This window comes from Dipodomys spectabilis, unplaced genomic scaffold, assembly GCF_019054845.1.
Source record: "Dipodomys spectabilis isolate Male_0828 unplaced genomic scaffold, ASM1905484v1 ptg000197l, whole genome shotgun sequence".
NCBI lineage: Eukaryota > Metazoa > Chordata > Mammalia > Rodentia > Heteromyidae > Dipodomys > Dipodomys spectabilis.
The window spans coordinates 19,613,005-19,637,838 of record NW_024870874.1 but is presented as its reverse complement, the minus strand read 5'-3'; the positions used below and the strand labels follow the sequence as shown (position 1 = coordinate 19,637,838).

The following is a 24,834-nucleotide window of genomic DNA, read 5'->3' as shown; positions in this document are numbered from 1 at the left end:
TTGATAAGAACAGTGGTGTGCTGGGGTTCGATCCCATTGGCAATTAAGAATGGAATAAATATTAAATTTTTAGAATTTCTGGGGGCCATTTAGTAAACATTGCCATTGTTAAAACTGTATTAAATAAATGTACAATTAGGTACATTTTTTTTAAAAAAAAACATGTTCACAAATAGTCAAAGCATGGCATTTCTCAGTTATTTCATATTTTTCCTAATTTTGAGGTCATTTATATCTATAATACCTGTATGATGGAAATTCTATATAATGTGCACTTCTTCAAAGGACTTTTACCATACTCAGTTGGAGACTGAAACTTGGCTAGGTTGAATATTTACATCACGAGAACTGGCAAACTCTACAAATCAGGGCTTAATTTGTTAATCATCTCCCCATCCCACTTCTTTTCCAGAGAACTGATTGTTCAGGGCATTATTGTACACACTACGTTCAGGTAGAAGTAGGTATCTCCATTAAAAGGCAGGACTTCTACGTGCACTGGTACATGCCTGTAACTCCAGCACTCGGGAAGCTAAGGCAAGAGGAACACAGGTTTGAAGTCAGCCTGAGCTGTATGGCAAGACACTGCCACAAAAACAAACCAACAAAGGAAGGTATAAAACAAGGCTTTTATAACTTGATATTTACATTTTCAGAAGGGCTCAAAAGTATTAAAAGTATCTTTCATTTTACTTAAATACCTTTTTGTGTTGTAATCATGTCTTGAGCAATTTACCTTATGCAAGGCTCTGAGATGAATCCATACTTAAATTAGAACTTAGTACCAGATTTTAGAAAATTTAAAATATGAACCACAGAGGAGGGTTGGAGGAGATCAGAGCTCACAATTCAAACTATAATCTCTGCTATAATCCTAGCTACTCAGGAAGTGGAGATCTGAGGATCAGTTTGAAACAAGTCTTGGTAGAAAGGTCCATGAGACTCTTCTCTCCAATTAACCAGCAAAAAGTTGGAAGTGAAGCTGTGGCTCAAGTGGTAGAGCACCAGCCTTGAAGGAAAAAGCCAAGCAAGTGGGAGGCACGGTATTCAAGCCCCAAACCAGCGCACCCTGACCCTGACCCCTCAATCCCCTCCACCAAAGTATTAATTGCATTGAATGTGTAATACTTTGTGTGTGTGTGTGTGTGTGTGTGTGTGTGTGTGTGTGTGTGTGCATGCACATACACCTATTCTGTGGATTGACCTCAGGGCCTGGTTTTATCCCTTAGCTTTTTCGCTCAAAGGTAGTACTCTACCACTTGAGCCACAGCACTTCTGTCTCTTTGGTGAGTAACTAGAAATACTCTCATGGGCCTTCCTGCCTGGGGGTTGTCTTTGAGCTGTGATCCTCTGATCTCAGGCTCCAGAGTAAGATTACAGGGATGAGCCACTAGAGCCCACTCTTGTGTGACATTTTTGCATCATTAAATGATCGTGAGGGTCATCTGTAAGTGAAAGAGTACAGTGCTCCTAAAGCCAAACACAGTTACTGCCTGACACTGTAGAACAAGCCTGCTCCCCTTAGTTTTGAGTGATCTTAAATTCTGGGGAAAGGTATGGACTCTTTCAGGCCAGCCAGCATGTGTGTAGTAAGGTTATCTACATACACACACACACACACACACACACACACACACACACACACACACACACACACACACACACACACACACACACACACACACACACACGACTTTCTATCAGAGAGTCAACCATAGGAAATGTGCTATAGACACAGCTCAGTTAAGGTTAGTAAAAGGGCTTAGTACCAGTACTTGACTAAGTTCAGATTGGCCTATTACTTCTGTTGTTAGCTTTTTTTTTTTTAAAGATTTCCAAGAAACTGAAGAAGAACCGTGTAGAAAGATATATCGAAAGATTTAAAAGATTAAATGGAAATATAAGGTAATGAAGCAAGCAGCTGACAGAGCTAGAGATGGATTTTGTGAAATTCCAGTCTCGCCTTGCTTCTTACGTTGCGTTTTCTCCAATTTCCTTTTATTTTATCTCCTCTTTGTTACATTGAAGACCAGCTTCATAGATATAAATGTGCTGTTCACTTTTGTGAGGGCATACATTAAAATGTCCTGTGCTTATGTGTGTGAGTACGCCAGTCAGGAGAAGATGGAAGTTACTGAATTCATTGTCAGTCTGTTGGTTTATTATAGCGAACAAATGCTGGCCTTTTATATTCTTTCCTGTCTTATAAGACAGAAGAATTTTGCCAGTCAACCGGAGACACTTCATTTCCACGTGAGAAAAAGAGTGTGCTATAAGCACTCTGACTCACTGTGATGAACAACTGGATGATTGAGCCTTATGTTCATGACATGATTATAAAATAAACCTGTGACCTATTAAAGTGAGTAAGGCTTCCTTTTTTTTGTTTTGTTTTTTCACTGCATGCAACATGTAGTATAAGTTTGGCTTAAACCAAACTCCCAAGAGATCCCAAGGAAGGTGCAATGTGCTGGGTGTCTGGGAAGTACAGCAGGAACTACAAGCTGGAGAGTGACATGTGTAAAGTGTCAGGGAGAAAGCCCACCAAGCCACACGCCAATGTTCTTGCCTATTTGATAGGGGACAAGATAGCAGATAGGACATGTCTAACTCTGTAAGGAGAAAAGGCCAAGGCCATCGCGCCAGCCTGGCTTCCTAATCTTTGCTAGTTAGGCCCAGTTCATGCACAGTACATTTTAATTCAAGAGAATGTTCCCATTGGGCCATTCACTATAAGATGGGCAAGGAACAGGATGTGCAAGGGTCATGCAACTGCAGCCATTGTGCAAGAAAAGTAACACGAAGAAAATACACAACAAGTTCCCATGATGAAGAGACTGCTTACATAGACACATTTCAAATTTCAAGAGGGAAGTTTGGCTTCTCAGGTGTGAGTTAATGAAAGGCCCTTTAAAATAAATAAATCCATATGTGATAGAACAAAAATCTATTACAAGGGAGAAAAGTGGTATGGTTTCAATTGGAGGGAAAGTAGGCGGAGGTGTTGTTCTGCCTAGAGAAGCGTGGCAGAAAGGTAGTACAAGGGTGGAGTGTGGGCATGAAGAATCAGGGGAATTAAACCAGGTAAAAAGGCAAAGCAAGTACAATCACTTCCAGAACACGATATAGACAGGATATGAAGATGGGCAACTAAGCAGAGCTCTGGACAGGGTTGGGGCTTGATCTCAAGGTCTTGCTGTGGCTAGGCTGTCTACTCTCCCATTTCAACCATTGCCTCCAGCCCTGCTTTGTGGTGGGTATTTTGGATATGGAGTTTAGTGAACTTTTCTGGCTAGGGTGGCCTTGAATCCTGATTTCCTGATCTCAGCCTCCTGAGTAGCTAAGATTACAGGCATAAGACACTAGTGCCAACAGCTCCTCTGTGTGTGTGTGTGTGCGTGCGTGTGTGTGTGTGTGTGTGTGTGATACTGAGTATTGATTTCAGGGCCTTGGGCTTGGAGGTCAAGTCCTGTACTACTCGAGCTATGTCTCCACATCCTCTTGTCTTTAGCTTTTCAGAGATTCTCACACTTTTGCCTTGGTTGGACCTGGATGACAATTCTCTTACCTCTACCTCTGATAGCTGGACCAACATGCCTGGTTTGTTTTTGAGATAAGGTCTCATTAACTTTTTGCCCGGGTTGGCAATGAACCTCAGTTGTCTATCTCTGCTGGAAAAAGCCACCGTTCTCTGCTATTCCTGCTTCTATGCAATAAACAATTACCTTGAGAGCAGGACTCAGGTAGTTTCCCCCTATTCTGTACCAGCTTTTTCTACTGTGTTGTGTACTGAGTTCACACACAAGATGCATGTTATTAAAATATAAAGGGAAATCGTTTAGGCACAACATTTAAAATTTCAAAGAAGTAAAGCACATGTGACCCACAATAACATTAAAAAAAAAAAACAAATCTACTATATTAGCCTGAGGTTTATAAGTCTGGATTTCATCATTCCCATAATGCATGTCACGGTAGGATTTGGGTATTGGCATGAATCTTCCATGATTGACAGCCTACAAAAGCTCAACCTCACTCTTAAATAAGCACGAGCTTCCTCTTCTTTATTGACCTCTAGCTCATATGACCATTTTCCTATTATTTGTAGACAAATGAATGTAAATGGGATTGCCAAGGAAAATACAGTGAAAATGAATTTATTAAGAGCAAACATTTTTCACCAGAGCACAATCTTCAAAGCAATATGCTACACTGTCATTATCTCATTACAGTAATTTCAGCACTTGCTCCTGTTAACTTATTAAAAAACATTTTAAATCACTTTCTTCATTACAGGCACAACAAACTATCTCATTACCCAACTATGGATCACTGCCAAGTGATATGGCAAGGGATATGCCTGAAGAAATACAAGTTTGCAGCAGAAAGTCAGAGTTCAGAGAAAGGCAAGCACAAGGTCATATGTAACCGGAAGCCAGTATTTGCCAAAAAGGAAATGATTTTTTAAAACATTGCCACTATTATTCCATGAGATAGTAGTCTTATTACTTTGTTCTAATTCCTATCTAGGGAAGAGATATTAATTTAAGTTTGTTTCTTGCAGAATACCTAGGTAAAGTATAAATTAACCTTTATTCTATCTATCTATCTATCTATCTATCTATCTATCTATCTATCTATCTATCTATCTATCTATCTATCTCTTATGTTAGGCATATATATGTGTACACACACATATGCCTAACATTATAGAATAAGCTTAGGTAAACATTTGGATGAAAACTTCCAAATTAAAAGAACAATAATGATTAATTTCCAACTATTTTATTCTAAAGCAGGATTGGCAAAGGATGAAGTACAAGTCAAATTTAGCTGCCACACCTTTTCGTAAATAAAGTTTTATTGGAACACAGTCTTGCTCATTTGCTCATATATGGTCTTTGGTAGCTTTTGCACTATTTCGAATAGAAATAAAAAAATCACTCAATTCATTTTCCTATCTGACTCTTTAGAATAAAAGCTGGATAACCTCTGTTAGGCTTATGGCAGGTTCTATCAGTACTATCAAAGCACTTACTCAAAACATCAAACAGAGCCCATCCACACTGATTAGAACTGAGTTAAGCATGTTAAGAAACAACCCTGCTCGTCATAGTAGGTCATATCTGGGAAGTGGACATCTGGACGATCTCAGTTTGAGGCCAGCTCAGACTCCTATATCAATCAATTAGCCAGGTGAGGTGATACCTGTGACCCCAGCTACCTGAGAGGAATATTCTCCCTAGAGCATTAGTCAGAAGCAAGTCCTAGGGAGAAGGTTAGACCTTAGCTGAAAAATTGTTGGGGGATATGGTTCAGTGGTAGAGTACTTTCCTAGTAACAGAAATGCCCTGTGTTCAAATCCCAGTACAACCAAAACATAACCCCCCACGTGGATATTACATTTTTAGAAGCACTAAAGTGCATAGCCCTGAAGAGAAAAAGATTCCCCCAAAGAGGTGAAATTCTTAGTAAACAAACCGTATTTTATTACTAGAGAGTGTTGCTTACAAAGATTTATTTCCATAAAGATGAAGGAAAGAAAGATGACAGATTACAAATTATGGAAAACATTAATATTATACATGAAGGGGAGAGATTTCTATCATCAATTCATACCCCTAGAGAATATTGGGCATGTGCAAACTACATCAGCCCAGATGGCTAGTCTTATTTTTCATAAAAGAACTATTACTATTGAAAGCTGGTCTAGGCACCATTATCACTAGGCAGCCAACAAACAAAAAAGAAACAAATTTGATAGTTTCTGCCAAGTCTATTTGGTGTCATCTTCATTTCCTTTTTAAATACTCCATTTTCCCTGGGTAATAGGAAAATCATTTTTACCACAAAGGCAAATGGATTATGATTTGCTTCCTGAAAATAAACATGTCATAAAATCCACTTCAAATCTCTATTTTATCATGTGTGATTTGTAACAGGCTACCCAATGTCATTCTGGATTTACTTAATCCAACCCTCTAGGGAACAGACAAAGATGACACCATTTCTTCTTCAAGTTATCAAAGCCTGTTCTGTCATTGTGCTCATGTTTAATATCTTTAAGTTTTCTAAGTTTTTGGGTTTGACCACATTGAAATTTGCAATGTCTTAAGAAAAAGAACATATGTATATATGTTTTATATAATAGATTTATGAAAATGGACAGAAGACTTTTAACTTGTAAAAATCACACATTAGAATCACCATCCTTCCTGGAGAGTAAACTTTATAAACCAGAAAAAGAAATAACACCATGAAATAACTGACAGAGAAAGTTACTACTCTTTAAATAAAAGTTTTTTGGTTGCTCTAAGCTTATTACTTTCTGTTCCCAAATTCATGCTACTTGGGGCATGGCCATGCTGGATTTACCAGGCAGAAGGTTTTATTTATTTATTTTTTGTTTGTTTGTTGGTTATGGGGCCTGAACTCTGGGCCTGGGCGCTGTCCCTCAGCTCTTCAGCTCAAGGATAGTGCTCTACCACTTGAGCCACAGCACTACTGCCAATTTTCTGGTGGTTTATTGGAGATAAGAGTGCCATATAAGATAATGTTATGTGAAATGAACCCCAAGATAGGGAGACAAATGGTTTTTTCTTTCTTACTATTGTTTTTAACGTATTTAAAATATACTATGTGACTTTTTTTGTTTCTCTTGTATGTTCTTCCCCCATGGTATAACCCCTGTTTTCACTATATTTGATGTCGGTGCCCTGCATCTTGTATATACATTTTTCTAATTTGGGAAGGGGAAGGGAAATAACAAAATGCTGAAATAAGGATACAGGTTGACCCATTGTAACATTGAGATGTACAAGACACTATGTTTAAAATAAACTTTACAACTTGGGGGTTGGGGAGAGGAGAAGGGGAGGTTGGGAAGGAAGAGATGGTAGGGGAAAAATGATGGAGAAGGTAACAATGCTCTATAAGAAGTGTACTCATTACCTTACTCATGTAACTGTAACCCCTCTGTACAGTATTTTTACAATAAAAAGTGTTAAAAAAAAAAAAAAAAAGAGTGTCATGGATTTTCCTGTCCGGGCTGGCTTTGAACCATGATCCTCAGATCTTAGCCTCCTGAGTAGCTAGAATTATAGGTGTGAGCCACCGGCACTGGCTTTGTTTTGTTTTGTTTTTTTTTTTTTTGTTTGTTTTTAATCCTAGCTACTTAGAAGGCTGAGATCTGAGGATTGCAGATTGAAGCCAGCTCAGCAAAACGTCCCTATGAGACTCTTATCTGCAATTTACCACTCAAAAACTGGAAGTTGCCCTGTGGCTCAATTGGTAGCGCATTAGCCTTGAATACAAAGAAGCTCAAGGACAGTGTCTGGGCCCTGCGTTCAAGCCCCATGACTGCCAAAAAATAAGTTTTTTCTTTTTCCTTAGAAATGAATCATTTGGGAGGAGGCAACAATGCTTGATAAGAAATGTTCTCATTACCTTGCTCAGGTAATTGTAACCCCTCTGTACGGTATTTTCACAATAATAATAAAAAAGAAATGAATCATTTGTTTCTGTAATTTCAGACAGGACTCTGCTTGATTTCAGAGATGCCAAACTGCCTTTCATCATGCCAAGTTAAACCTTTGACCACTTATCATTCTTTCTAACAGAGAAGAAACATGGCTAGTTCTTCATGGCAAATTATTGGGGACATCACCAAATATTAGAGTTAGGAGGAAATTCTAAGGAGGCCTAGTCAATTCTGTATAGTGAGGAGAAACTGAGGCCTCAGGGAAGTTAGGCACACTACCAGAAGCCATGTCACAACTGGGTGGCATCACCAGACTGTATACTCTTAGAAAACAGCTGTTTCTTTCTTCCTTTTTTTTTTTTTTTTTTGTTGTTGTTGTTGGTCGTAGGGCTTGTACTCTAGGCTTGGGCGCTATCCCTCAGCTCTTCAGCTCAAGGCAAGTGCTCTACCAATTCAGCCACAGCACCACTTCTGGTTTTCTAGTAGTTTATTGGAGGTAAGAGTTGCACGGAGTTTCCTCCCTGGGCTGGCTCTGAACTGTGATCCTCTGAGTAGCTAGGATTACAGGCGTGAGCCACCGGTGCTGGGCTTTGTTTCTTTCTTTTTAAATTCCCACACCTCCTCGTTCTTAGTCCAGGGCTTGGCATCCAGCAGGCATCTAGAAATTGTTTGTTCAGTGGACTTCACATCCCTCAATTCCAGTCCATTGTGTCATGTCTGCTCATATTTAACAATGGATTAATCTCTCTTTTATCTTCCCAAAGAATCAGAAGTCACATTTCAAATTATGCTTCTACACAGGTATAATTAAATCTTTAAAAGGTGGGATGGCAAAGAAATTAGAGGCTGGAGTCTAACAGACATTTTACAACCTGCAGATACCAGCAGCCAGCAGCTCCCACCCTACTCCGCCCCCCGCCCCTCACTATATAATGGCAATTATATTTCAGGGTGAATAATATAATTATCTAAATGAAACCAGGAAGAAAAAAAAGCATACAGCATAAAAGGATTAGTGCTTAAGGACTTGTTGTTGGGGGAGGCAAGAGGATGGATCCAGGCAGACAATTTCATAAAGTAGCCATCAATTATTTAAATCAGTATGACTTTTCAGACAGCATTCTGGACAGCAGAGAAGCAAAAAAAAAAAAAAAAGCACTGTAAAAATTTGAAAACCATAAATTAGGAGAGAGATGCTTGTTATTTGGTTTTGGAGCAAAATGTGTTCTGCTTAGAAAAAGGAGAAAAAGCAAAAGCAAAGTCATCCTAAGCAGAAGGTGATATCAGACGTGTTAACCACTTGAAAGTTTGGTTCAAGAAATGTTTTTTTTTTTCTTGTAGTTCAAGCATTGATGCTGCTAAAGTCCTATGTAAATAGACCCCTCAGCACATAAAAGAAAACAGGTTTTAATTAGTACTGCAAGTAGAACAGGAAGAAAAGTGAGCCAGAAGTAGAGGAACCTGGGTTTTACCCTGGATATGCCATTTAGTAGATGTGGCAGTTTATACAAGGCCTGACCCAGATTAATATCTAAGGCCTTAGAAAGTCTACTGAAGTTAAGTCTTACCTGATAGAGAATACCATGATTAACTGGGAAACATTCATAATTCCAATTAATTTTATACCATCAGGCCCTTATTTTAAAAAGTTATGATGTAGAAATAAAATGAATCCCATGTATGAGTTTGATTACAATACTGCTTTGTCTGTTATATATCTACCACATATTAGCCTATGCTCATATGTCCAGGAGAAGAAAAGAATACAGAAATAGGAATAAAATAAAGTCTAAAATTTTGCTATTATTCAAAGTGTCTGCATTTGCTAAGCTAGCTTTAAAGCAATTGATTATTTCTATCTAGGCACAGGTCTGCAATTGGGTTAATACTCTTGAGGTGAATCAAGACAACAGTTTCATCAGCCAATTAGCTTGGTTTTCCCTAGATTGAACTAGTATAGAAACAGCCAAAACAGCTCTCAAGCCAGTCACATAGAATGATTTCTAGAAAACTACTACATTTTCCATAAAAAGCAGATGCTATAAATATGTAAGTAATCACATAAATATTTAACGAATGCATTTTAGAGATATATTTATTAGTGTTATATTCATATGTGCGTGATTAAAATAGTTATCTTGGGACTAATTAAAATCACTCACCAACTAAACACTAACATTATAAATTACAATTTACCTTTCATTTTTTCCACTTAAAGTGAAAGTCTGAGTTTTTTCCTTACTTATATTCTATGCATCAAAAAATTACCGATTATTTCCTAGATGGGTACTGGTGGCTCACACCTGTAATCCTAGTTATTAGGAAGATGAAAAGTGAAGAGCATCGTTTGGAGCCAGCCCTGGCCAACAAATCTTAGAGGTTCTTATCTCCAATTAACTATCAAAAAGCTGGAACTGGAGGGATGGTTTGAGTCCAGCTAGAGTGTCAAGCCCTGAGATCAAGCCCCAGTACCAGCCAAAAATTAAATAAAAAGATTATTAAAAAAAGAAATTGTCATATCAAGGACAATCAAAAGAGACAGAATAATTAAATACTATGTGGTATTTGGGCTAGAATCCTTGTAGTAAAAAAGGATATTAAATAAACAAAACAATAAACAGAATCCATAAACCAGTCAAACAAAAAACCCACAGAAACAAAACAAAGCAAAATAATCTCCCCAAAGCAAGAGAACATTTAGTAATATATAGGATTTGGATGATAATAACATAGTAACACCAGTTCATCAACTGTGACAAATGAACTAAAATATGTTAACAACTAGTAAGCCCAGTGTGACTGCACATAAACAAACTATGTTGCAGCTTTAGTGTAAATTGAAACTTTTTTGTATTAGAAAGTTAAAAGAGATCAATACACAGTACTACTTTCCTTTATAAACAACATATATTTACTTTTACATACACTATGCATTACCCTGTAAGCCAGAGAATACCCTTGACATAGCTATCGGCCATTTATGAGTTGTTTATTCAGTCTACGAGTAAGTGCCTACTATGTGCCAAAAATTTTAAGTTGACTGTAAAGCCAAATTTTAAAACAATGCAAGCAAACACTATTTTTAGTTTGAGGGGCAAGAAACTGATTGACAGTCTATCTCCCTTTGCTCAGGATGCTTACACTGGTTAACCTTCAGAAGCCAGGTACAAACATGCAGCAAGCAAAATCACTGCAGTACTTCTGCAAGTGTCTGATAGGCTAGACTGACCTTGGGATGACCAGAGGGACAGCAACTTCAGAAAGGATGATGGAATGAAAAAGAAGAAAGCAATTAAGCTCTTTGGGTTGAAATGGGGCAAAGAAAAGTAGGGTGAGTCCAATGAGAAGTAGCGAATGTGCAGTTATCTGAATTTGACTTTGTAGTGATTTGCAAGTGAATACTCAGGGTACTCTGGACTCCACAGATAGGACCATCCAGCCTGGAACAGCTTAACCGTGGAGGGGAAAAGGCAGATAAAAACGAGGAAGAGAAATAAAAGGAAGCCAAAAGACTAGATAATTTTTTTTCTTCCTCAAAAGACTTTAATTCTCATGTGCACAATCCAAAAAAGGACATAATGACACAGATAACTGTTAATGAGCTAGCTGCATGTTGCCTGGTCTCCAAAGCAGGACTTCAACGGACAGAGCTCCTGTGTGTCTGAAAAAGTAATAAATGAGAACTGTACAGCTGAAGCTTTAAACAAGTAGGAAGGTGCTGCTCCCGTGGACATGGAGCTGTTGGGGCACTCCATCCAGTCTCAGCCTTTGAGGCAAGGCAAGAAAAACCAGGCGGAGATTTATGTGTATAATATTTATTCCGGAAAGTCAGTCTGTTGGGTTTTGGTCACATATGACAAATCCATCGACGGAATGGATTTAAGTGCTGAGACCAGCAGAATGCTGGGGCTCACCCGATGTCAGACAGCCCTAAGGTCATTATCCAAAGCTTCAGTCTGGAGAGAAACAAAACACAGGAAACTGTCTCCTGTTCAGCACTGGATTACTTGATGCCAGCCTTAGCTGCCTATGTGACCTAGACTATCAGTCTTCTCTGCATCTGTGGACTGCGAAGCCCATCTTTCCATCTGAGTACGTCCACTCTTACAGTCTTTTCTATTTGGCATCTCTTCCCTTTCAACAGGAAGCTGATCTGACGATTGAGTTTTCTGACCCCTGTTAGCCTTGGCTCTCTCTCTCCATCATTCAATTCGTCTACAATGGTCACTTCTACCTTTCTGTCCTTCCATATTTTGTGTCCCTGAATGGTGTCATTTTCTCCTTGCCTTTTCTGTCTCCATATATCCTATAATGCTCCTGAACCCACTTCCTGCCTGAAGACTCTCTACAATCCTCCAGTCTTCATATCTCCTCCACGCACATGCAGTGCTCAGTTATAGACTGTTGTACTCTTCTCAGATTCCTAGGTATGAGAAATTCTGGTACACTAATTAATTGATTCCCTAGTACATAAGTGTGAGTCTTAATTTAAATTCATCCTGAATCTTGTATCATCTTGTCTAGTGATAGCACAAATCAGGCATTTAATACTTAATAAGTAAATAGTGGTAAATATTAATATTTACTTTAACAACTAAATATTAATCACTTAGTTGTATTGGAGTTCTAATGGTGGAAATTATATGACAATGCCAGGTCACTCTTCTTAGAGGCTATACATCAGATTTTTCTTAGCCCATCTTAGATGTCTGGAGCTGGACTAAGTGCATACAAGTTATGAACAGCACAGGATCCTTGAAAAGCAGGAAGAGAAACAGCTGCCTTCCTTGAACAGTTAATCTTAAAGGGCCTTTTAACTTTCAAGCTGAGAGAGTCTTGTTTCTCTCCCTCTTCATTTTCTCAACCAGAACATGTTTAAGCCAGAGCTGCAACGTCAGACAGGGCAAACATTCCTTAGGATAAGAACCTCAAATATTCCCCAAGTACAGCAGTTCTCTCTCCGCTCTCATCTGGCTCCTACCAGTAATCTCACCACGTCAGCAATTCTGCTGCTACCAAGAATGATAACTATCATTTGCTTGGCTGTTGAGCCAGCCTTTTTTTTTTTTTTTCTTGTTCTAGTATCTTTTGATGGGATACTCTACCTCTTCTCTAACATTTAAGGAAAAGAAATAAATCTGAAGATGCCTTTGTTAGCAAGTAAAGTCAAATATATTTCAGGCAAAGCCAGCTCTCTAAAGATCTGAGTGACAGAGTGCTAATGTAGTTCAGTCCCTGTCAGCAGATCTGTCATAAGTCATTACTTTCTCTCCTGCTTATCCAACAAAGAGTGGGCTGAGGAAAGATCAGAACGGACAGCAGCCAATCAATGTCTCAAAATATTTATCCCAAATGAGCACTGATTTGTAGAACAGTCTAGGTGACAAACTAAGCTGGCCATCAGTAGAACTATCTTTTATTCATGATAGAAAGTAAATTCCAAATCCTTATTTAAAACCCAGGTTTATCTCCATATTGATGCCATTTTTAAATAGTTTCATGCTCAAACAAGTTTCTTATTATGTAGTAAAACTGGTAAACCAATGCCACTAGCTGTAATTGTAACTACTCTTCTACTCAGTAGTACCTTGTAAACACTCTAGTTGTGCTTGTAGACTGAACTCATAATCCATAATTTTTAAATTAATGAAAAGCTGCATCTAACTTAAACTCTGTAAGATGATGGACTGTTGAACACATTTGGGAAAAGAGTGACATCAAAAAACAAAAAGTGAGGTAATTAAGGATCCTTATAAAGTATACAGGATGAGCTGTAGATAATTTTCTGCAGACAAAAAAAACCCTATGCCTATTCCTAGCCTCTTCATATCACTACTGAAGCCTACCTAGCTGTACTCCACAGGTTAGTTTCAATATAGTTAGGTTTTTTCTTTGCTGGACTTTGTAGAAAGCCACTTATAGAAGTCTTGTTAATCAGGAACTTGCTAAGAATGCTAGAAAGATGAGATCCCATTTCTTTTGCTTTTAGAGATAAGACTTTAAGATAAAGACATTTATAAAAATTGAAATCGATCATAAAGTGCTTGGTGCACATACATATAAAAGTAATTTTTCATCGGCTCACTTCACAGCCTTATTCCTCAACAGTTATGAGGACAAATTTCTTTATAATATTGTTTCAATAAGGAACCTACTTACAAATTAATCACAAGTATGAGCTGGTCAATTTCATGTTCCACAGCACTATTTAAAGGAAATGTCTGATAGGTACTTTCAGAAATTGAATGCTCTTAAGAAAGCAACTACTCTCTCATTTAATGGAGTGCTGTATACATTCAGATCTTTCTAAGTAAGATACTAAAGTCCTGTGTATAACACCAGGGTAAGGTGCTTGGGCAATGGTTTGGAATTAAATGTCCAGGGTTTGTTTTTCTATAAACTCTTAATTGTAGAATCTTAGGTTGTGCTTGACTCTGTGGCAGATTCTATGGATGTTCAGTGGTCATTTTTCCAGCTTTTATGTATGTCTAAAGCATTTCTAATATAAACCATTAGAAAATTAGCTTGAGATTTCTCAGGTTCTTATGTTGGTTGCCTAATCATGAATCATGAAAGACTAGTGAAGCCCATCCTTTTTAATGAAAAACAAAATTTCTGTAGGCATTTGCTTATCAGCAGTCTCTTTAATGCTAATGGACTTTTTTGAACAGAGTGATCATGTGGGCATGTAGACCAGTAAGAGCCATGAAGAAGCTGGGCTCTGGTGGCTCACACATGTAATCCTAGCTACTTAGGAAGCTCAGATCTGAGGATCATGGTTAGAAGCCAGCCTAGGCAGGAAAATCAGTGAGACTCTCATCTCCAATTAACTACCAGAAAACTAGAAGTGGTGCCATGGCTTAAAGTGGTAGAGCACTAATCTTGGGCAAAAAAACTTTGGCCCTGAGTTCAAGCCCCCTGACTGACCCAAACAACAACAACAATAACAACAACAACAACAACAACAACAACAACAAAAGCCATGAAACATCTCACTATGCAGACCACTTCTTACAGGCCAGTGGAACACATGATTCTAGTGTCCTTAGTCTTATGAGATAGTTTGGGCAAGTGTCATTCTCTTTTCATAGATGAGGAAGGGGACCCAGGAAGGAAGGAGTCTGGATTTGTCACTGAGCAGCCAATGAGCCAGATCTATGCTTTCACCTACTGCAGTAAATCCCAGCAATCATTACTTCCCTAGATGGCTCTGAAGAACCACAACAAAAACAAAAGTATAATGTATTAAACCAGTAAGGAAATTAGTGGTACAAAAACAAAAGAACTTAACTGGATAAGATGATCTGAAAACCCAGATGGAAAATTTAAGATCCTGAAAGTCCCCATTAGTCATGAAAGAATTAATTTGTTCAGTTGAACAGATGTGAACAGGTGTGTGTTGAAAGCTACAGTGACAATCTAAATAATCAAAGAAAGGCCTTTTCTAGTACAGAGTCTTCTTGGATAGAGTCTGAAATAGCCGCAAGTGGCTGGTTAATGGAGGCCCCTACTTGTCACTAACAGGTCAAAAACAAACAAACAAACAAAAAACAACTTCTAGTGAATAAGTAAAAGATTAGGAGTGAAATTCAAAGGAAATCAAAATTATAAGTGGTTAGTGCTTTAGTAAAGATAAATGCTCATGAATGGATGAAATCCCAAGATACCTCCATACTCGACCTATTTTGGCACAGTGAGACCATTAGCACCATGTCTCAAGCTTAAAGGGAGGGAAAAAAAAATCAATTGATCAGTTCTTTTTCAACCTAATGATTTTCATGATGACTTCCAGCAGACCCTAAATGGGACTAATTTATTTGCACTAATAAAGGCTGAATCAATGCTGTGCTAGGGCGGAACGGCTACAACTGGGCCCGATGCAGATAACACTCAGCTGCAACATTCTTCATATTAATGTAATTTGATCTGATGAAAACAATATGCTCTTGTTGCTAGCCACACTTCTTTGGGAGAACAGAAGATGTTACTGGCACTGCTTTGGCTTAGCTGGGAAGATAATAGGTTTGGGCATTGGTGTAATTACCCCTGGCAAATTATTTTACTGTAGGCAGCTGTGTCTACCACCCTTCAATGGTGCTTAACTGCAACTCCAGCAATCACTTAGCTCTATGAAGAACTTTCATTTTGAATCTGGATGATTATCTAAAATTTAAATACTGCTACACTGGAAAACAATGTAAATTGAGTGTTTCACTCTGTGTAACTTGGTTTTAGTTGCTAGCTTCAGTGGACTGAAAAGTGTCTTTCTCCCCTATCCCATTCTGAGTTATTCTACATGGATGTGACTATTTTGGAAATAGTGTCTTTGCATATGTAATTAAGGTAATGATTTGGATGAGAACTTGCAGATTAGGATGGACCCTAAATCCAAAGAATGTGTTCTATAGGAGCCAGGAAAGTATAAATGGAGTTATAGGAGAAAAGCCACATAAAGGAAGAGTTACGGACTGGAATGATGACACCCAAAGCCAGAATACCAGGAGTCCCAGCGACCTGAAAGAGGAAAGGAAGGACCCTCTTCTAGAGCATTTGGCATAAATGTGGCTTCTGAATTACAGAAGTGTGGTAGCATAAAGTTCTATGTTTGTGCTAGATTGTTTTGGCAGCACTACAAAATTCATCTGCTAGTTTGAAAGGTCATGGAGACTGTGTGCTGCTACTGCTTTCTGTAAATGATCAGTAGGCAAACTCTAAGAAAAAGAGAAAGGAGAGAAAATATATCTTGCAGTTATGTCATGGCAGTGGTTGACCCAAAAAACCAGTTACTGATGTTTGCTAGAATACAAAGAGCAGAAAGAAGGTAAACAGCAAGCTAGCAGTGAAGAGATGCAGGCAGAAAACCTAGATAGTGGTGGAAGGAGTTGAGAAGTCTTCAGCAGAGATCACAAAGCTATAAAAATGTGCTGGAGGGGTGGCTCGTGGTAGAGTGCCTGCCTGGCAAGTGAAGGCTGAGTTAGAACCTCACTAATGCAAAACAACAACAACACTGTGTAGGTGATAGTTAAAGAATACGCAGGTAACATGCCAATCAATGCAGCTCAACACATGGGACATGACTTTGAAGGGCGAGGTATGTTTTTAATCATTACTTCACTTAACCATTAGAGTGTTCCCATGCATAGATTTTACTATTGCTATTTGATAGAGGAAGATATAGGTATAGAGAGGCTAAACAATTTGGTTATGGACACAAAACTATTCAGTGAAATGGCTGGGTTTTCAGTTTATTTGTATCTACAAAGCTTGACTCACAGTATCAAACAGAACATTCTTAACATTCTTTTTTTTTTGGTCCGGTCATGGGGCCTGAACTCTGGGCCTGGGCGCTGTCCCTCAGCTCTTCAGCTCAAGGCTAGCGCTCTATCACTTGAGCCACAGTGCCACTTCCGGCTTTTTTCTTATATGGTGCTGAGGAATCGAACCCAGGGCCTCGTGCATGCAAGGCAAGCACTCTACCACTGAGCCACTTTCCCAGCCCTCAAACAGAACATTCTTATGAGCCTGCCCATATTAAAGGATGCCCTAGCACCGACTATTTCAGTTCCCCACTGGGAGAAATAACTCATTTCATGGAGTATTAAAGCTCCAGGCCACTGGTGCTACTCCCAGCAGTACAGTCAGAGTGTCTGGGTATTATACAAACACTGATGCCTACGCAGGCCCTGTGCAGGGCCAAGTGATGACATGTGTGCAGTGGCATTCAGAGGAAGTGGCTTGGTGAATCTAACGGGTGGCAGTGCTGGGAATCACCGCTCCAAGTTGGCAGGTGGGAGTGGGAAGCGCTGCTGGCTGAGGAGGAGGTGAGAGGATGGTGTTTGCAGGCAGACTGTAGCTATTTCACTTCTCAGAAGAGACTGTGACAAATACCAGGGCGGCGAGGAAAGTGAAATATGCTTTCCATGTTTTAAGACTGCTTGCAATGTCTACGTGCAGAGCTTCTGTTCCTCCTCTGAGGTAGGCATTTGAGCCTGTACATTCGGAAAGCTGCCTCTGTCTCACACTGCCCTATGTGGCCAGAAAAGGATTCCTCCTGCCCGGGAAAGAATGCTGCAAAATTCAGCAATGTGCTATACTAGGCAGCAGCTTCCACTGTCATGGAAAATATTGTCTTTACGATGTCTAGGGCTGCATGACTCAACGCAGAACACTATTTTTTAAAGCAACTCCTGTTGTTCACTACCAAACTAAGAGCTTATAGCATCAGATCCTGTATCTTCCCCTCTGGCTGGCATAAGAATGTTGGGTTAAGGAAATGTTTCTTGAACTTTGCCGTATATCAAATCACCTGGAGGGCTGGTTAGACCAGAGGCCCGGAGTGGAGTGATGTTCAGGAATCTGTATCTCTTACCAGCTTCCAGATGATGTTGATGCTACATGCCGTGGGCCACACTTTGTGTTGCTTTAGTCTAGGGGAGTGTGTCTCAAACCATAATTGGAAAGCAAGTCAGCTGGTGACAACATAAAAGGCAGCTTGTGTCCTAGAGATCTGATTTTTTTTTTTGATATAGGTTACTATCTAAATAGCTAGGGTATAAGATACTCTGGGGGTGGGAGGGTGGAGTGGTAGCTGAACTTGGACCACTGCACACAGATAGTTATCTATTCATCAGTTTGATATGTAAGGGAAAAAAACATGACATTAATCCTCTCACTTCTTTTTAATAATTTTTTTTAATATGAAGCATCAAAGAAGAAATATGTCCTCAAATGCCAACACTACATTAGGGAACTAAAGTGAATCAGTGTTAACTCTTTCTTTGGGTCCTGAAGGATGAACAATTTGCAGTTGGTAGGAAAGATACAAAGTGTATCTCAATTGACTATTTCCCAAGGTCATTGTTCACAATGCTAGACATGGAATCTCCAAACTCTGCATCCAGAACGGACTCAGGAGGAATTTCTCCTAAGAGATTTCCTTAGTTGAATTGGAATCATCATGAACTGCAATAGGTGAGGACCATTTTTAAGAACTATACAATGTGATGGAAGATGCTCAGATAGTAAGACCATGAGGTATATCTAACTTACCACCATTCTGGGAATATAAGAACTGAGACATTCTAGCGGAAGCACTGTCTAGAGCTTACAATTCAAGATCATGAGATTTACAGTATGGGAGAAAACATGCACATAACTCCTTAAACTAGGAAGCCACCATTCATTCATTTATTCATTCTTTTACATTCATTTATTTGTGCCTCTTCACTTTTCTATTTATTTTAGGAATATTTTTAGGAACTGTAAATTCAAGAGATAATCAACTGTTATATGTATACATACATATAGCAATGTAAATATAACATATGTACATATACATATACACTATAGCAAATATATGTGTAACTACATGCATATGTATGTATATATGCCTATATATAGAGAGACACATATATACATAGATACTACAGCATATGCTACAGTACTATGCTATGCTGTATACTATACTATTTTCTTATTTCCCTGTGAGCCAGTGGAAGATTAAAGGATTTAGAAAACTGCTTCTCTAACTATGGTAAAATCCCAGTCCCCTCTCCCAATCTGTTGCAGATAGCTCTTATGAGATACTATAAAAGTGAATCACTAGAAGAAAAGAAATGTTAAACTTCATAAAAATAGAAACAGTCCTGTGTTTTTATTTTATTCAATAACATCTAATTGCTAAAACAATACCACTACTTCCACTACCACTATCGAGTGCCTCAATTCTAGCCTCAAGGTCTCTGTGTTTGGTGGGATAGTGAGGACACACAGCCTGAAGATGACCACACTCCTCAGACTACAGTGTAGACCTGATTTACAGCATAGACTTCTGGGTTATAATGACCAACTGTGAATGACAATTTTACTTTTGTTAGGGCAGTGGGAAAGCTATTTAATTTAATTGTGTTTCTTTATCATAAAACTTTCATAGAAGTCCTTGCCAAACAATCAAAGCGGGTATAAATCAATGCACACGTAGCACTCAGAAGTATCAAGTTCACAGCAAATGCTATAGTTAGCTCCAATCATCACTATTCTTACGACTGCGGTCATCATTATTTCTTCTTCTATTGTTACAACTAATACTACTTTGCTGTGTCATATTTGGGCCAACAGCCATATTTGGTGCTTCAGTCACTTCCTTCCTACTTACGTCCTTTCTCCCTTCTGGTGGTCTCTGTGACAGAAACTGAGCTGACCTGTGCAAACGTATATGAGCACGCATGGGTGTGTCCCTTTACCACAGGAAGGTCGAAATACCCGGTGACTTCCAGGGGCAAGGACAAAGTGTCCTGGGATGTTCTTCACAGGGAATTCTACATTGCAGCTGCCTATCATCAAACAAATGAAAGTAGCACAGAGACAGCTGTCCTTCCACTTGCCCGGAGAATTCAGCCAGGCTGGTACCAAATGACTCCAGGGTGCTGCCTCTGGTGAAAGCCAAAGCCACTCTTCCCTGACCAGATAATAACTGCAAGGGACATTTTTAGGTTGTATGTAATTGAACATATAACCCATCTGCATCTTTCTCTCATATTTCCCCAAGTTGCCTTCTTAACAATTGTCTTGAATATTTTTAGCTGAAATTTTTGAGAATTATTTTTTTCTTCAGATTAGCTGCCTATGATTAGCAGTAAAAATATCAAAGAGACATAGACTCACATTTAAGAAACATTGAAACTTGAGTAAGGGAAATCCTGTGAGAAGATAAGTCATATTGATTATAAAGCAAGAGATTTTCTCCGGATGGGAAAGGAAGACAACTATGTCTTTATTAGCTTTTTCAGCCTCATAACTCTAAGAAAATTAAATGAATTTATTATCTGCACCCTCAGCACCTTGAATTTTCATAAAATAAAACTTTGATGGAAAAGGAGAGCAACAAAATAACCAAATAACAAAGCAGGTGTTTTAGCTCTACAAACAAATTTCCAGGTTAATGGTCTGAATGGTTTTGGTCTCAAGATTTATTCACTAACATATAATTATACTTTGACAAGGGCAAAGAGAGAACAGGTAACACTGCCATTCTTCTCTAGCCTGGGAACGGATTTAAAGGATTTAAAGAAGAAGAGGCACAATTCCATATACAAAATGCTGGTGAGCTGGAGTGGGGTGAGGGGGGAACAGTGGGGAACAGATCTGGCAGATACTTTGTCTACAGGTGAAACTTAGCTGGCAGGATGTAGCCTGGAATGGCTCAGATTGGGGTCAACTACTTATAGAATTTGAATGTGTCTTGTTACTCAAGCTGAAATAATATTTAATAATCCAGAGTCTCTAGTTCTGAAATTCACTTGGTAGTGCAGTGAATCTTCCTATTCAATTCAGTACAGTAAAAATACTTAAGTCCCTCTGTGGGTGAGTATATAGTAGAATGCTTCAGGGAAATAAATACTAAATGGTTTTCTGGTGGAAAAAAGACTAGCTATATGGTTAGAGCATAAAAGTAAACAAATTCTTGTCACTCTCATTTGTTTCCATCCTGACTACAGGCATTTATTACTCTCAAAACTATTCACTGCAGGTATCCATTCAGTCATTCATCTCTCCATGAATGAATTTAATAAATGATTTATACATTTTCCCATTACCTGGCACTACTACAATATGCTTTTGGAGTTTATCTTCTATTGGAGAAAGACAGAAGGCAAGTTAGCAAAAGTATTAACTATAATTGTGATAAATGTTAAATAGGATAAACAAAAACAAAAAACAAAACCCTTGCTGTTTTGGGGCTGGGAAATGTAAGCTCTTGGGGACCCTGACACAAAGACTATTGTGTTTAGATATTTCATCTGAAGAAACATTAATGAAGATAGCTTACAGAGGTGTGGACAGGTCTCAAAGAAGCAGTAAAATATGTTGAAGCATTCAGAGCCTGGAATGGCAGACAGCAGAAATCAAGGGCAAGGAGAAGAAATGGTGTCACCGGAGGGCAGTGACACCAGGGGCCTCTGAAGAAGTCAATGGCATGACCTGTGGTTACGGATGGAGGAATCGACAGCCAGGATAATTATCCAAAGTGGGGAGGAGGAGAAAAAGAAATAACTCAACCTCTTTCTCCTTCCACCTTCCAATATCATCTTGGTGCTTTCTATAGGCAGACATGACCGGAAGCTACCTGATTCTCAGAGGACAGACCGGAGTGTTCAGCCTCAGTACTGACAATGCAGAAAGGCTCAGGGGAAGGAAGGAATGGAAAAAAGTAAGCAATGGAGATCTGTTTAGGTAGGACAGCTAAAACACCTTGCAGTAGGGGCTGGGAAGGTGGCTCAGTGGTAGAGCACTTGCCTTGAGCTGAAGAGCTGAGGAACAGTGCCCCCCCAAAAAAGAAAAAGCTTCCAGTGGAGTTGATACTGCAACCAAGACTCAGAGAAAAGATCCTAGCCTTGTCAAGAGCCAGTGAAGAGTAATCCATAGAACAGTGATCCAGTAGAAGGAGCAAATGGATGCCAATGCCATTTCCCCTCATTTGCACTCCAGACCAGGACAGAGCCCTCATAGCTAATTCAGTCCCAGATAACTCACACAAGTATCTTCTGACATGAGATATATGTATTCAATTTTCTTACTATCACAGATGAGTTTGGGTCATAAGATAAAAAGAATACTCATAACTATGATACTTAAGTAGATCTATCATGTACACAGAAGGAAAAATCAAGGAAGACACAGAGAAGGGCAGAGAATGCAAACGAAGCAAGTATAATTCTTTTCCATTATACAGCTTCTTTTGAAGAGCTCATACCTTCTACCCTTGAGTATTCTCATACTGCCCAACTTACATAAACATGTGGTTTAGTGCCCATTGTTCCTTTAAAGAAATACTACAAAGATTAAGTTACAATGTAATAATGTAGAACCATAATTTGCACTTATTCTAATTTCCTTTAAGTTTTAAGTTTATGTCCAAATTATTAGTTGAAAAGTATATGAAATATATACAGCAAACCTGTTAATCAACAATGCCTACTAACAATTTTATTTCTATAGCATAAAAACCACTTCTTTAGAGGGTAAAAGTAAAAATGTTCAATATTAACAAGATCATGACTTGAATTAAACAATCTTTTAAAAGCCAGTGTATTAGTTCCTATTTTCTGTGAGCTAGTCAAGTTATTTACAGGAAGTCTGCCCTCAAAAGGCATAGAGGGTTTCCTACTGCTAATTGAGGTTAGATAAAGTAACTCATTTCCTTTCTGTTAATCCTTCTTACTCTGTTATACATTTACCCATGTAAAAATTTTTCCTGTCAAGGACATATTCTAGGCCAACAATGAAGCCTGGCTTGCATGTTAATGAGACTCACCATATCCCATATTCAAAGTTAACCTTTTGTTTCCTTCCTTAAAGATTGTAAGGAATTTCCATTATCCAATTATATTAGACCGAATTTCCCTAGTGTCTATGTAATTTCTTTCTTCTTGTTTTGTCCCTGATGAATATGGATACAGATGGTAATTGTACTTTTGTTAACAAATGAGTCTTGCCAAGTCAATAAAAAATGCTGACAAAAATAGTACGCTGTAGTGTATTATTACCTGTAGGAGAGGCCGCTGTACCCCCAGCACCTTCATGGTATCTGCATTAGCTAGGATCTTCAAGGGGTCAGATGTTTTAGTGACCCCTTCAATCTCCTTGTCGATCTCAGCCAAGACTTGATTGAGGAAGATGTTTTTGATGTACATGGTGAGAAACTCTCGAAGAGGACACTGTTTGGTTGGGCCAAGTCCCAAGGCGTGCTCAATCTCTTGAATGAATCTAGAAGACAGAGTGAAAAGATAGCTAAATATTTCAGAATATCCATGGCTATTCTCATGGATAGCAGCCCGTTTATATATAATAATAATAATCTACTTTAAAAATAATTTACTAAGTAAATAGAAATGGGATGAAATAGAACAGCATGATTTCTAACCTTGAGGGGAAATAAAGAAAGAAATTAATTTTAGTACTTCAAGAAGGACATAGAAAGGTGGTGGTAGAAAAGGGGGATATATGAGAGGTAAAGAGGATAGAAGAATGTCACACAACATATACATATACATATACATACATATGGACATATATGTAACATGTATATATGAATACAGCATAATGAAATATATCAAATGCTGTTTGAAAAGGGAAGTAGAAAGGGAGAGAAGGATGGGAATATAGTGAAGGATGTAAACTTGTTCAAAGTATACTGGGTACATGTAGTATAGAAATGTCACAAAGAAACCCCTACATATTACAAATACATGTTAACTCAAATACAAATAAATAAAAAATAAAAGGAAAAGAGTGCAAGAGGCAAAGAAAAAAGGGATAATAACCAAAAAATAAAATTGTGGTAAAAATAATATGTATATTTCTCATCGAAACCTTCACAAGTATACATTTAAATAGAGAGGGAAGTTGGGGAAGAGGAGGAGGGAGGGAGAGTTATGGGGGAGATAGAAAGGGAAGGGAAAAAGAATGGTAGATACGCTTTAAATTCATAATGATGCTGGGTCTGCAGATGAAGAAAGGGAATGGGACTTGAGTTAGGGAACAAAGGAGAATATCAACTTTATTTGTAACATTTGTACCAAATCAATTAAAGTATATAGCAAAAATTAATGAGTCTCAGAAATGAGTGTGTAGGTATTTTGTTTAACTTTTTTTTTTTAAATAGGGACTGTTCCTACTTTGTGTGGTTTGATATTCAGGAATTTAACTCACCACAGTATTAGTACAGAGCATCATTTGCCCAACAACATGGTTTAAATCCCATAGAGTCACAGATAGTTACCATAGTATATTAACTGAATAACTGCATAAAGTAGAAAGTACCATGATTAGTTCTTCTCTAAGCAAGTAACTGGTACACATCTTGACCGATAGCCAGTAACATTACTTTGTTCATGTCTATCAGAAACTGTTCAGTTGCTATTCAGTTTCTATACAGACAGCAAAGTTTGTGGTTGTGTGGTCTTCTTGTCTCCCATGTCTCTTCTTGCCTCTGTGTTTTATAAACATGGACAACAGAGAAGGAACTGGCTAAGACAAACAAAAACAAAACTGAATGTGAAACACTGCAATTGAACTAGAGAAGAAATACAAGACTCTGGCAATGGACAAGGCTGCTATTTGAGAGAAATATGTAGCCAAAGGCAAATTCTCAGCATAAATGAGGAAAGTGCTTATGAAGAAGAGAGGAAGGTGAAGAAGAGATAGTATGCAGAGAGTGATTTGGGCACAAAACTTCACATTAAAGGATCTCTTAGAGATATTTCACAAGGAAAAAAGGAAGAATAAAATACTGATCCAGTACAGAAATATGGCAGTTTGCTATGGCCTAGAATAAATGTTCGGGCTGCATTGTA

At 38.4% G+C, this 24,834-nt stretch overlaps 1 protein-coding gene across 1 annotated transcript in view; it reads right to left on the bottom strand.

Moving 5' to 3' along the window:
* Exoc4 (exocyst complex component 4) overlaps positions 1-24,834 on the bottom strand; it is a 691,851-nt gene that overhangs the window by 185,407 nt on the left and 481,610 nt on the right. Inside the window, exon 11 of the mRNA XM_042695949.1 lies at positions 23,026-23,245. Coding sequence (XP_042551883.1) covers positions 23,026-23,245 — 220 coding nt within the window. The remainder of the gene's footprint in view (positions 1-23,025; positions 23,246-24,834) is intronic.